The sequence below is a fragment of the Hakea prostrata genome, chromosome 7 (genome assembly GCF_041222555.1).
Source record: "Hakea prostrata isolate BN-2017 chromosome 7, UWA_Hpros_2, whole genome shotgun sequence".
Lineage (NCBI taxonomy): Eukaryota > Viridiplantae > Streptophyta > Magnoliopsida > Proteales > Proteaceae > Hakea > Hakea prostrata.
This window is the reverse complement of record NC_142606.1, coordinates 55,537,422-55,552,432: the sequence shown is the minus strand read 5'-3', so window position 1 is coordinate 55,552,432 and position 15,011 is coordinate 55,537,422. Positions and strand designations below refer to the sequence as shown.

The 15,011-nt window shown below is 40.9% G+C and overlaps 1 protein-coding gene across 1 annotated transcript in view; it reads left to right on the top strand.

Annotated features, from left to right (window-relative positions):
• The window catches only part of LOC149011423 (uncharacterized), a 79,390-nt gene that overhangs the window by 55,921 nt on the left and 8,458 nt on the right, over nucleotides 1–15,011 (top strand). The window contains exons 12-16 of the mRNA XM_089163241.1: nucleotides 1,598–1,691; nucleotides 9,211–9,319; nucleotides 9,531–9,802; nucleotides 9,972–10,099; nucleotides 10,381–10,615. Of these exons, the coding sequence (XP_089019367.1) occupies nucleotides 1,598–1,691; nucleotides 9,211–9,319; nucleotides 9,531–9,802; nucleotides 9,972–10,099; nucleotides 10,381–10,615 (838 nt within the window). The remainder of the gene's footprint in view (nucleotides 1–1,597; nucleotides 1,692–9,210; nucleotides 9,320–9,530; nucleotides 9,803–9,971; nucleotides 10,100–10,380; nucleotides 10,616–15,011) is intronic.

The window sequence follows — 15,011 nt, the reverse complement described above, 5'->3', positions numbered from 1 at the left end:
AAAATTTACATGCTGAAATTATATTAGCTACATTCTAACTCTATCCAGCTTGTCCTTGTAAGCACCATCCAACTCTAGTAAAGTCTAAGACACGGAAAAAACAATGCAGATACATCATTTAGTCACCTGAAGGGCTTAATTTGTTGGAAATAAGCCTTGGATTGGGTTCTTCATGTGTTGAGCCTTTTGATCCTGTATGTTCGCATTGTAATCGGCCACTTTGATGGGCATAAAATATGGATAGGAAGGTTAGAATATGGGATTAGACATAGTTAGATAGCTATTTAAGATTTTCTTCTAGGTTTCTTTTCTTTTTCAATTATATTTTGTTATTAGTAGTAGTATTTGAATTCATAGCCAATTATTATTTGGCATGGTTGCCAAGGCGACCAGGCGCTAGAGGGAAGCGTAACGAAAACCAAGGCGACACCAAGCAATGCGATAAGGCATCGCCAAATTGCCTTGACCCAAAAATAGGACAAGGTGACAAGGCGGCAGCCTAGGCACACCTAGGTGGACGCTTTGACAACCTTGTTATTTGGTATCATAGTTGATTATGAAACTGAGTTTAAGCTAGCTGTTTAAAAGCCTCTAAAGTCCGTTGGTTTCCTTCATGAGTACTGTGTGGTTCTGTCATGATGAGAATCCTTGAACAGTGAGATCCTAATCCTATTGGTTTTAAACCTTGGACAGTGGGATTCTGAGTAGTTGGTGGGAATCCTTTGTTATCCTTTCTTCTCTCTCTTATACTAACTGTTAAGGTATTGTTTTTCTGTTATTTTCTCCACTAACCTGATACTGAAGCTCCCTGCAGTTCCCATTACGACCATCATTAGGCCTTCAATTTGAAGGTGAGCTTATAACTTGATTTGTGTTTTCTTTAATCACATCGAGCTACCCAATTTAAAATGAACTTTCAGTCTTTTCTGCTGGTTAAATCTACCGATCCTACTCGTGGTTGACAGTATCATATCGTATCGGTATTGGTCGTTTTCAGTACAATAAATACCAATATCTTTCTTTCTTTTCCTCCTCCGTCCTCTTATTCTACATTTTGATTGGTGTCAAATTATAGGCTGTTCTGGGCTGATATGATACATATAGATACTAAGGATTGTAGGTGTCAAAGTGTCACCATGCCAGTTTTGTTGGGTTTTAGGTGACTGTCACCCTAGCGCGGAGTTTAATGGTTACTGAATCTTGATTGGCCTTATTTGCGCCAAAAATCATGTAATTAGTTTCTTATAGTTCAGAATTAGATATTACTATTTATAAGCAAATACTCTCCTATTTTAGTCTAATAAAAATAGCTTGGAAAAAAAATCCCTTGTTTCTGAATCCCTAAGTAAAAGTCCCAGTTCTTTCAGCTAAATGATTCTAGTAAGAAGGGCTATCATATGCTCCATGTTATGTTGTATATCTTTCTCTTCATAAATTGATCTTCTCATGTTTTAACCTCTGTTCTGACTTCTGAGTCTTCTGACAAGACTTCTAGGTTTAGTGTTCATTGATTTTAGTTTTTTTCTGATCAGTAGCACCACCTGTCCTTTTGTCTTTTTTATTTGTCTGACTTTAGAGTTCTTGGCTTTTATGACAGGGGTGGATTAGGAAGGGGTCAAGGCTATTCTGGAGAGAATGGAACTGTTACTGGAAAGTCTTGCCCAAAAGGCCTTTTTGGGGTGTTCTGTGAGGTAATTCCAGCGATCTTATTCCCCCCCCCCCCCAAGTAATTCATCATATCATGTTAAAGCTTTGTACTCCTATTTCAAAATTTTAGGTCTTGCTGAGTCCATCAACTCTCTTTTCAGGTATTGAATATTTGAATGTGATAGTGCTGCTTTAAAAGTTGAAACTCAAGCAGTGGCCTTGGTGCATTAAGATACATAGAATTACCTTTGTCAGAATATTTGAAAAAATAAGAATTTTCATCCAAAAGTTTTGTTACTAAAATAATTACATCCGTGAATTTTCAGAACCTGTCGAGACCTATTCCAATTGTCTGTGATAGGCTCTCAATTCACATACCGAAATGAGAAATTTAAAATGGAAACTTTAGTAAGTAAGAGTTGTTTTGGATACCTGGAGACCAGCCTCCTCAGTTGTTGACCTTCTATCGTCAACCCAATGAAACCTTTGTTTTGACCAAAAAAAAAAATTATCCCCCTTCCCTATATGTGAGTTGCATAACTGAATTGATTTGCCTTCCTAACCAGGCTGTCCTCGTGTCCTCCCCTTGTTCTCTTTATTTCCTTTTAATTAGTAATTTATTCTCCCCTGGTCTACCTACCTAGAAGCAGGCCTGATCCCGCGAGTGTAAATTTGTGAAATCAGTGGCCTATCAGCACCACCCTTCATGAGTTTAACCTTGTCCTCAAGGTTGGAAGCAGGGAATTGTTGATTCATTTCAGCGTAGTCTTCCCTGGTGTTTTCCCATGATGACAAGCCTGTCCATTTAATCAAATTTCCAAAGAACCTTGAGGTGAGTAGTGGAAGTCCAGCAACTCTTCCGGTGTGAGTATGAGTTACCAATCCTTTTCTATGCAAGATGGTAGTGGTTGTGATTTGAGTTCTGCTGCCAGTAACTTTATTCAGCTGTGATACATGGACTGGATGGATCCTGGAATTAGCCGGTAATTGGAGTCTATAGGCTACTGGTCCTATTTGTTAATCATTATAAAATGTAATGAACATAAAAGCAAGGGCTTAGCTTCTCATTTCAGCTGCTGGTAAGCATTTTGAAGTAGTAAGGCTGCAACTTGGGAAAGACTTCATCTCTGACATATCCTACTTTGCTCGGGTTCTAGTTTGCAGAGTTCTGCATTCTGTCTTGAGCCACCAATAAATTTGCCTTAAATTCATCTAGGATCCGGTCACGGTGTCACGCTCCCTCAAATAAGAGTCAACCTCATCCATTTTGGTAGGTGCCCATCCTAGCAAATCATGGCAGGTGGCTCTCGACCCTACACCACTTGGGAAGGTGCCATTTTTGCGGAGGCATGGTAACTGGTGTTGTACCAATGGTCGACCGAAGCGAGCCAATCTGGCCAATCTTTGGGCTGACATGCACAGAAACATTGCAAATAAACCTGCAAACATCTGTTAAATACCTCTGATTGGCCATCCATCTGCAGGTGGTAAGCACTGCTGTTGTTGAGATTTGTGCCCGCAATTCTTAGCAATTCCGACCAGAAGTTGTTTAGAAAACTGTGTAGTGTGGGAGCCCTTGTAATTTGACAACCTTTCAGCTGATTAACAATGCTACCTCGTGATCTGTAAAGGGATGAGAAAGAGCTATGAAGTGCACTTATTTAGTAAACCTGTCTTCCTTGACCTTGAGTATTGTTTCCCTCCTTTTGTCTTGGGTAGTCCTCCAATGAAATCCACATAATGTCTTCCCATATAAATTCAGGTATAGGTAGGGGCTGAAGATGTTCTGCGGGACTCATTTAACTGGTGCTTGCTGTGCTGACAAATATCACAAGCTGCTGCATAATCTCTAACTGTTGCTTTCATGCCAACATGGTAGATCACTGCCACTATCCGTTTGTAGGTCCTTTGGAATTCCAATTGCCCTCCTTAAGGGGTGGAATGAAATTCTGCAAGGAGCTTAGGTATCAAAGCTGAGTCATCTGCTACCACAGGCCTCGCTTTGTAGTCAAGGACCCCATTTGGAGATCGATACTTGGGGTGAGAAGTGGATCCATGTAGACGTAGTATCTCTTAGATGTTTGTCTTGTACCGTCGATGAGGGCTGACTTCTTTAATCGGTTGCTGTCCTTGCCAAATGCTCGCTGAAATTGTTCCCAACTCAGTTCGCTTTGCTGTTGTCGCGACAAAGCATTGGCAGCCTTGTTCTTGGAGCCAATTTTGTAGTGGATCTCAAAATTTTAGTCCAGCAACTTCATGATGCATTTCTGTTGGTCAGTGGCGCCAAAAGATATGTCAAGCTGCTCGGTTTTGACTTTGAAATGCCATCCAGGTATCCAATTGAGTAATGCTGCCACTTTTTTTTGGATGAATTACTAATTGTATTAAAGCAAAGAAAAAAACATAGCAAAATAAACATAAAGGGGGGGGGGGGGGGGAGGGAGAACCCACAAGAGGGAGCAACACTCAAGGGGAGGAAATAAAAAAGCAACTGAGCCGCTAGGTGCTAACAATTAACCTATTCCTGAGGCTATCATCAACATGGGGATGGGGAAGAGAGAGCAGTCTAGAAGACACATCAAAACAGATGGCTTTCCAAATCAAATCTATAGATCGAGATTTGGAAGTCCATCTCCTAAAGTTACGCTCCCACCAAATGTGGTGGATGGTGGCACTAAAGACTAGCTTGCCTATATGGTCGCAAATGGAGCGCCCAACAAAGTTCCTCAAGAACCATGACCAATCACAAACAAACCCAATGGAGCGTCTCAAGTGGGGCCGTATGGAAGCAAGAGCTCTACCCCAAAGTGGCCGGGTAAGGGGCAAGAAAAGAAAAGATGGTCAATGTCCTCGGAACCATTCCAACAAAGGGTATAGTTAGGGTTAGTAGGGATGTGGCAGCTAATGAGGAAGGACTGAGTTGAGAGGGCAAGGTTGAGAGCTCTCCAAAGGGTGAGGGCATGACGGGGGATGTTGCCTTTGAACCATACCAGGGGGCCGGGGGTTTTGGGGAGCGGATAAGGTTGCAGGAGGAGGAAGTGGTAAAGGATTTAGATGGAGAAGGGGCCCAAATGGTGGTATCTCGGGGAAGGTTGTGGATAGGGGGAGAGCATTCCAGACTTGTGTGAGACTGGGGTGGGGGAGGGGGGACCAGAACCCATTAACAATGAAGGTGTCAAGGGTGGTGGACTTGTGGATACGGGAACCATACACCGTACGGGGGCCAGGAAGGGTGTAGAGAATGCCCAAAGGATGCCAGGGGTATAGCCAAAAAAGAGTGGAGGACCCTCGATAAATTTGGATAGAGATTGCAGAGAGAGCTCTAGGCCGAAGGAGCAGGATCTTCCTCCAAATCCAGGATGAATTCGAGGGACATGCAGCCGTCCAAAAGGAGTCATGCTTGAGGATGTAAGAATAGACCCAGGAAACCCAAATAGAATCATGCTTAGAAGCAATGAGTAATGCTGCCACTTGGTTACTGCTAGAACTATGGTCATTAATTCTTTTTCATACACTGATTTAGCTTGAGCTCGTGGGACAAAGCTTGATTCCATTAGCCTATTGGGGGTACTTTCCTGCATGAGTACAACCCCTAATCCAAGCCCTGATGCATTTATCTCCACTATAAAGTCTTCCAAAGCAAGGACTGGTACTGTGGTCACAGCCTCTTTGAGTACTTTGAAAGCTCCCTTGGTGCCCTCTCCCCACACAAATGCATCAATAGTTGGTCAATCATGCTCTTTATTTTGTGTGGATCAGCTGCGGCCCCCATTCTAGAGATGACGTGCTTCACATACTCCAACTCTGTCACTCCAAATGAGCATTTCTTCCTATTCACCACAAATTGATGCCATGCTAACAAGGGGAAAGCAACCTGAAGATGATCTGCATGCTCTTCCTAGGATTAAACACCAAGATGTCCCCCCAAAAAAAAAAAATACAAGTATAATTTTTCTGCAAACATTCTCTAGATACTTCTTTCATTAAAGCCTAGAAAGTCACTGGGAGTGTTGGCCAGTCCTAATGGCATGATGAGGAACTCGTAATGCCCGTTGTGGGTTTTAAAAACAGTCTTCTCAATGTCCTCCTTCCACTCTGATTTGATAATAATTAGCCTTGAGATCAACTTTGCTAAACATCACTTCCCCTCCTAGCTCATCCAGTAACTCATCAATAGCTGGAATGGAAAATTTATCAGGGATTGGGATTTTGTTCAAGGCCCAATAGTCCACCCAAATTCTCTAGTCACCAAATTTTTTTTTTCCCAAAACCAGCAACAAAGGACTTTGTTCAAGGCCCAATAGTCCACCCAAATTCTCTAGTCACCATCTTTTTTTTTTTCCCAAAACCAGCAACAAAGGACTTGAGAAAGGACTTATGCTTCATTGGATTATTCTTGCCAACATCATCTCACTCATGAACTTCTCCACTTCATTTTTTTGAGCATGTGGGTGGCAATAGGATATGATGTTTGGCGGGTTGCCACCGTTATTAACTTAATGTGATGATCAGTGACCCGTCTCGGTAGCAATCCTCTCAGAACAGCAAATAGGTGCTCAAATTCAGTCAACAGCTGGAAAAGTGGTTGGTTGGTAGAATTTTGTACTTCTGGTTCTTCAAGTGCTAGCAGCTGTAGCCAGTATCCCTTTCCACCTACTTGCATCATTCTCCACAGTCCGCGTGGTGTAGTCTCCTTTGGTAGTAGGGACGGGTCTGCCTGTAATCTGACGTGTTTCCCATTCTAATCAAAAGTCACAGTTTGTTGCTTCCAGTTACTCCTGACTTCTCCCAGCAAGAATAGCTATTCCATAGCCAGAATAACATCAACATTTCCCAAGTTAGTGGAAGCAAGTTCACCAAAAACATGGCGTTACCAAGTTTGATCGGCACCTTTTGATAGACACCACACCCTGGAATGCTACCCATTGCCTAGCACCTCTCTGAAACCCTTTTCCTGCATGACCCATCGCCTCTGCTAGTTCTCACTATATGAAGTTATCTAATAACCCACAGTCAACCAAAACCAGCGCACAATGCCCTTGAACCATCCCACATACCTTTAGGATGTGTGGAGGGTCAATTCTAACAAAATAAATGGTGAGAAAGCTCCACCACCGCGTCTGGTGGTTCTTTTTGCCCAAACTCGACTTCGTTGTCACCAGAGTCCCTGGGTTTGTTTTCATTTAATGGCATAACAAGCATCTGCTTGTTAGGGCACGCATGACCTCGAGAATATGGGCCGTCACACCTAAAGCATAGCCCCTTGTCATACTTTTCCTTCTGACCCAAGGAGAAAGCCAGCAGTAAGCATTACCTCTCCTTCGTCTGCCTGTGACCGTCGCTGGAGAAGATGGAGTTCACGAGGCTTTTTGTGCCATCCTTTGGGCCTATTCAGGCCTGGTGTGAGTTGCTCCCTTAATTTGCATGACCTGGCTCCTGATTAGAGGCACTTAAAGTCCTTAAGGTGAACCCTATGGTTGGACTTTTTTGTCTGCGGTTAGGCCCTGGTTTTGATCTGGAGGATCGTGGGCCTGTCCGGAGCTCACAAGGCCCAATTCTTCGCTTTTCAATAGCTTGTGCAAAGTCAATTACTTAGCCCAAATGAGTAAGGGAAAATAATCAAACTTCTGCTTGGATCTCTTTTCCAAGTTCGGTGGGAAAAATCCCTTTGAGCCACTTTGGATTCCTCACAGCCGCTGCGACTACAAGTACAAGCCAGTAAGCCACTCAAACCTCTGTCTATATGCAGTTACAATGCCGGTTTGCCTGAGTTTTGACCAACTCCCCTAGGGCGTGTGGCAAATCAAACCTCTTCAACAACTTGAGTTCTCCCCATGATCAAAGGGAAGCACTGAGCTCCTTGAACTGCAGCTATCCTAATGCTGCTCCAATGGAGCAGACTAGGGCCTCAGTCGCTCGCTCCTCTTGAACACCATTAATGGAGAAGTAACGTTCAGCGAGCCACCCACGGCATGGGATCTTCACCCCATAACCCGGGCAGTTAAGGATGTTGCTAGTAAGCCAGCCTTTCTTCGACTCTCATCTCCTACTCTTGCCCCATTCCTTCTACTGTATCACCCTGTGATGACCTTCCATAGTCCATACACCGTCTGAGGCTGCTTGCCACTGCCTACCAATTCTGTGATCTTAGGAGATCGGGAATCATTCTCAATTGATTTTCCCTAACCTCCTTGATGGTCTCTCATTACCTCCATAAATGTATCAAAGTGCTGCCCGCCTTTTTTGATCTGCTGAAACAGCGATCCAAACTTCGATTCCAATGCAGCAATCTGCCCTTGCAAACCCTGAACTCCCCCTTGTAATTCCTGAACATTTTTTTCCACATCCTTGACTCTCCCATCCATTCTCGTGTTCACCATTCCCTTAGGATTGATTACACATGATACCAATTTGATAGGCTCTTTATTCTCATGCCAGTATGAGAAAATTAAAAGGGAAAATTTAGCAATTCTGGTTACCTAGACCTAAGGGTGTCAACGGTGCGGTTTGGGGCGGTTTCAAGCTGAGCCTAACGGTTTTGGGCTGAAAAACACCTAGCCCAAACACGGCCCATTAGCAAAATAACGGTTTCGGGCCAGTTTCGGTTTGGTGCGGTTTGGGTTCGGGCTAACTAGCGGTTTGGGTTCGGGCTAACTAATGGTTTGGGCTAACGGTTTAGATTCGGGTTGACTAACGGTTTATGGTGTGTAAGAAAAAAAACAAGATGAAACAATTGAGCATATATCCTACAACAAAAGCAAAAATTATATGGAAAGAAAAGTTGCTATTGGTCAATGTCCATTAAAAAAAACCCACCCATTCTATAGAAATCAAGAACCTAGATATTAAGTAGTAAAATGACTATTTGATCTTTGAATTCATGCTTAATTTTTTTAATTGTCTATACCAACTACCTAATGGTAATATAATAATTCACATACTATTTAATGTAAAATTACAAAACGGGTTGCAGTTCGGTTTCGGGTTGGTGTGGGCTCCACAACCCTCAGCTCAATTACGACCCATTAAGGTTCGGTTCGGGCTATAACAGGCCGGTGCGGTGCGGTTTTAATGGTTCGGGCTATAAATTGACACCCCTACCTAGACCTAGAGACCAGCCTCTCCAGCAGTGGACATGCCACCATGAGCCAACTGAAACCTTCCTCGGCTGCCGCAAATTCTCCTCCTTCCCCATATCTGAGTTGCATAACTGAATTGATTTGCCTGCCCAACCAGTGCTGTGCACGTGCCCCCCCCCCCCCCCCCAATTCTCTTTGTTTCTTTTTAATTAGAAAATTATTCTTCTCATTTACATATGTATAACTGCTCCTTACCAATGTACATAACTGCTGGTCAAACTACACTGCAGCAGGCCTGATCCCACAAGTGCAAACTTGTGCAATCAGTGGCCTGTCAGTCTGCAAGATCATAATGGCCTGATAATTGTTTATTCCTTCACCCCTTTATCATTAGTTCTGATTTTTACAAATGGGATAAAGAGAAATAGATGAATCCTGGTTCTCTACAAGATTATGGTGACTTTTTTCCTCAATAAATATGCAGGAATGTCCAGCTGGCACTTTTAAAAATGTAAGTGGATCTGACAGAGCTCTTTGTCTTCAATGCCCAGCTTATGAGCTTCCGCATCGTGCTGCCTATGTAAATGTCCGAGGTACCTGTTTGAGGCCTTTGTATGCTGAACTAAACTGACTGCTATTGATTTAGTAGATATCATTGGGTTTTCTTGGTCCTGATTTTCGTTTTCTAGCGTTTTCTAGCCACATGTTGTGTACATAACCAATGGCATTGTGTAATCTGGTAGACACACCGGGTTTTCCTCCTGTGATGTATACTGAATTTGTTAGAGAACTCTTTTTTGACAGGTGGTGTTGCAGAAACTCCTTGTCCTTATAAATGCGTCTCTGACAGATATCACATGCCACACTGTTACACAGCTCTTGAAGAGTTGATTTATACGTTTGGAGGCCCTTGGTTATTTGGTCTCCTTCTCTTGGGTCTTCTCATCCTGTTAGCCCTAGTGCTTAGTGTTGCTCGAATGAAATTTGTTGGTACTGATGAATTGCCAGGTCCTGCTCCAACTCAACAGGGATCCCAAATAGATCACTCCTTCCCTTTCTTGGAGTCATTGAATGAGGTTCTCCTTTCCTCTAATGTTGCTTCCTTGTACTATTAACTATTAATAATTAAACATTTGTATCCTGCTTGACTATTTTCATAGTTGTTGCTTAGAGGTGACATTTTTCTGTTTTTCTCCCTTCTCCCCATCCCAAAATGAAAAAATATAAAAAATAAAATAAAAACAGGTTCTGGAGACTAATAGAGCTGAGGAGTCCCAGAGTCATGTTCACAGAATGTACTTTATGGGGCCTAATACTTTCAGAGAACCTTGGCATCTTCCTCACACTCCTCCTGAACAGGTTACAGAGATTGTGTAAGTGTCTTTTGTGGATGGTGGATAAAAATTGTACAAGTAGGACTTTCTTGAATTGCTACTGTGATACATCCTCTCACTTGGGCAAAGAGGGATCAATTTCCATTTTGGACCATCTCTTTTTCTTGGATAAATTATATCCTGCTTCTGTCTAGCCTGGCAACTTATTCTGTCCAATTTTCTTTTTAATGTAACAATAGTACTCCAAAATTTGGACAAGAATAAGTGACTAATTTAATTGTTTGATTACGCTCTCTGTTTTTATTTTTTTTTCATGGCAGATATGAAGCTGCATTCAACAGATTCGTTGACGATATCAATGCTCTGGCTGCTTATCAATGGTGGGAGGGGTCTGTTTACAGTATTCTCTCTATTCTTGGATATCCCCTGGCATGGTCATGGCAGCAGTGGCGACGGAGGAAGAAATTGCAAAGATTGCGTGAATATGTTAGATCAGAATATGACCATGCCTGTTTACGATCATGTCGTTCACGTGCTCTATATGAAGGGCTAAAGGTTCATATTTTTTGGAACATCTCTTCAGATCATAGTTATGAGATACTGATATTAGGCAAACTTTTAATTATTATCAAGTAATATAAAAGAAACTCAACTACTATTTATTGAAATATCCATAAGAGTATGTAAAAGAAAGAGTATGCATAAGTAACAAAAGTATGTTGGTTGTTGCTGCTGTTTGTTTATTTATTTATTTATTTTTTTGGGGTTGGGGGTGAATAAATAAATAAATCAGAATATAAAGAGAGCTACAACATCTTCTGAAGAAGGAAACAACAAAAGACAAGCTGCCTCAAACAGGAAGGTAAGGTTCAAGGAGTGGGGTTGGTTCCCCAGATTAATAGGATGTGCCTATTCTTGGGGGTATCATTACAAGTCACGTGAGAGCATTTCCTTCGGACTTGAAAGAAAATGGAATTTTAAATCTGACGAAGGGGTATAAAGTTAGGGGAAACATTTCCTAATGCTCCATTCCATCTAGATACGTAGTGGCACCAAAAGCAAGCTTTCCTATTAAGTTTCAAGTGGAGGAACTCTCTGCCAAAAATGAGGATTCTTCTAGATTGAGTCAGCATTCTGCAGGAATACCTTCCCAAATTGAAGCAGCTAGAGGGCGTTCAACAGAGAGATGATTTATGTCTTCACCTGCATTTTGCAAAGAATACAGTTGGGTAGACATTGAAATGCCCATGACAGAGGAAAAGGGGACATTTTGAGAAGACATGCCACACTGTGAAGCAATGATGAGGGGATATACTCTTTGAGAACCAACAAGCTTCCTCCAAGGAACAAAGGGTCATACATTGTATAAAAAATGTCATTCATATGATCGACCTTGATGTATGATGCGGTCTATTGGGCACTTAAGAACAAGAAGCATAAAATCGATGTGATCGTATGCTTCTTATTATTTTGGATAAAAATGTTAGTGATGTGATTGGTTATGATGTATACTGTGGACTGTTGGCACTTAAGAAGCATAAAGTTGATACTCTCATTTAGTGGAGATGAAGACGTTGAGATAAATTAGTGGCAAAACTAGGAAGGATAAAGTAAGGAATGATAATATTAGAGCTGGCCTAGGAGGAGCTTTGTTACATGATACAATATGAGAAATTTGTATTAGGTGGCATGACCAACTTCAACAGAGATATTTGGATGCTTCAGTTGGAGAGGTGTTTGGTTCAGATTGAATGAACTAAAGATCTGTAGGCCTAAAATGACCTTAGGGGAAGTGAGGGAAGGAATGCATGGTATAGGACTTGTCTCAATATGACCTCAAATAGAAATGATTGAGTATGATTTTTTAACACTTTCAAGCTACTCATTTCTTGGGGACCTAAGTATAACTTCTCATGATACTGAATCTGAATTAAGGTGATTTGTTGGTTTTGCTTTTAAATTCTGGTTTCCAATGCCTAATTGTGATCTGGGTCCTGCAATGATGAGCCCTATTGACACTCTAGATTGGTTACATTGTAGCCTTATTTGTAGTTCTTGTATTGATTTTTGATTCAAAGTTGATCTGACTTGTAGGATGGTTATTTATTTATTTATTTTTAATTATTTTAAAATTCCTTTAGTTATCATGAAACTCTTCCTACTTCTGAAAACATTACCAAACTGAGGACTACAGTGTAGTTTTGCATGGTCCTAGAAAAGAAACAAAAAATGAAATGGTGAGGGTCACCATAGCTCCCAATTGCTTAAGAGGCCAGACTCTAGGAAATGTTAATATGTGTTTTTGCTGGGTGGACTAAACAGCTGACGTTTATAGGATAAGCTTTTGGAACATGGTAGCGAAGCAAGGTTTGGTCATCAGTCTTGGAAGTGCAATGGGTTCCCCTACACATGGTAGAAGATCTCGCTCTTGAGTGAGATCTTGACCTTCTCGATCAAGATATGCGATTTTATGCGTTAACTCGGTGAATTTTAGGGTACCAATTGGGCTGAAACTTGGTATTTAGCCTATTTAAGGCTTTTTGAACACATTGATGGCCTTAGATTTGTTAGAAAACAACCCTAAGTATGATTTCTAAGTCTACCAATAGTGTGAAACCAAAATATTGTAGGATTAGGGAATGCAAGGTTATACAACATGTAATATAAATCCTTTAAGGCATATAAATGAAAAGCAAGTGTATAAAATGCATCAAATAACCTAAATGTCATCAAAATTCCATCTATATGAGTATCACAATCTCAATTTTCAAGAATAGAATAGTAAAAGTATACAACCATTAGAAGTTCTATGTAAGTCATTAAATCATAATTTCATAAGACAAGGAATGAATGATTGATCTTCCTTCGATGTTGTAGATGTGCTAAGAGTAGTTGCAAGTGAAAATCCAGCCGAAATTCGCAAAAAATTGGCAAAAATTGAAAGTTCTAGCGAGATATGACAAGATCTCGAGTGAGATATCCCAACTCTCTGCTCTCGATCTCCATCTCGTCTCGCTTATTTGAAAAAGCGAGATATCTGCTGAGATCTTGGGAAGTCTCCGACCATGCCCCTGCGTATTTCCATGGAAGTGCATGCATGTGCAGATGTTGTAGCCTCAACCGAATGAGGTCCAGTTGTTCCTAGATCTTTAAAGTGAACCAACTCCAATAAGACCAAGAAAAGGTTTCTTGAAATTTTGGATATGGGACATGGGTGGTGTTTGTGATATGGGCTTTGATGGGATGATCTTGCTAGTAAGGGTAGAAACATAGCTCGAATTTTGACCGGAATGTGGGAAATTTTGAATTTGTATCTAGAATAACTGGAAAAGTAGAAACATAACCAGATACAATTTGATTGTTAAGAGCACATCCCAAAACTTGAATCCACCTAAGTTGGACATAAGTTACAGTGCTGCTTCCAACAGCAGCTAGGGTATATTGATGAGTTCCTGATCTAACTGGGGTTGGACCCCCCAAAAAATCCAGACCCGAAAAGCTTCCTAAAGCTGGCTGAACTACCGCAGGGGTATTTTGGCCATTTTTCCAGCCCCCTATAGGGCTCAATATGTGCCTTGACCGAATCCTCTTGATCCAAGGGTCATGGATCTACTTTTGAGTCGCTAGTTTGAGAGCTATGGTCCTTTTAAATTATCTGGAGTGAGTTAGTTGTGGATAAGATTCCTTATCCAAAGGGGATCTTATCCTTTAGAATTTGTTTCTATTTAGGAGTCAGTTATTTGAGTTTCTTATCTCTTAGAGTTAGCTATTTCTTAAATTTGAGTCCGTATTTAGTAAGAGTTTTTTAACTTAAAGTCCAAGGTAGAGGTTGTTGGATCCCAATTAAATAGGGAATGCCAAATTGAGTCAAAGTGTTTTGTAATTTGCTATAGTTCTGAATAAAGCGGATTGGATATTGTGAGTTAAACAAAGGCTTGGGCCATGGGGAAGGTGTTGGATTCTATTAGGAGTCTAATAAGAGTTTGTATAGGAGTTAAATTAGAGTTTGCATTCATGTAAACTTCTATTCCTTGTAATAGTCTACTTTCCTCTTTATTATAAATAAAGGGCTTGAGATCATAGATCAATAAGTCATTCTGCCAAACATTGTATTTCAACATGGCATCAGAGCCTAAATTCGATTTGGGAAGCGACCTACCTTCTTCTTCTTCTGATTTTTTTTCAAACCCATCGCCAATCTTCAGTTCTAGGCAGTTTTTCAGTACCATCTTGGTCGCCAACTGAAACAGAAAAAAAAAAAAAAAAAAAAAGAAAGAAGAAGACGATTTTGTTCCGTCTCGATTCAATAAATAAGAACAGAAAACAGAGGAAAGAAGAAGAGAAGAAGAGAAGAAGAAATCAGCAACTTCCGCTGCTTCTGCAACAACTTCGGCTTCAGCTCCTGCAATTTTTTATGTCTGATTCTTCATCCGAAGCTGCGCGATTCCGAAGCTTGGTTAGTCATCCGAAACCTTCGATTGGGGTTCCGCTATTAAGGTTCTTCGATCGGGGCTGTTCTCCTTAAGCCTGTGAAAGACCATAACGGATCTGTTATGGTTTGAATTTGATTTTTGAATTCAATTTTTGAATATAAGTTTTGAATTCAAGTTTTGAGTTATTTTGGTAAATTTGCTTTATAGGGACTTATATGTAAATTTGTATAAGTTCTGAGATTTATTTGCAAATTCCGTTTTTTCAAGGACATATTTGTCATTACTGGGAAAAAAAAAAAAAAAAAAAAAAAAAAAAAAAAAAAAAAAGAGGTAGATCTGTTTGGGTTGTTTGGCTATTGCATTCTGCGACATTTCTGTTACTTCGAAAGGGTGAAGACTGAAGAACTGCAGATAATTTTGTCAACATGACAACTATTGATGATACTACTGCTCCCACTGGATCCGAATATTTTTCTACTTTTCATTCTCTTTCGGTAAGATTTGACGGCACAAATTAC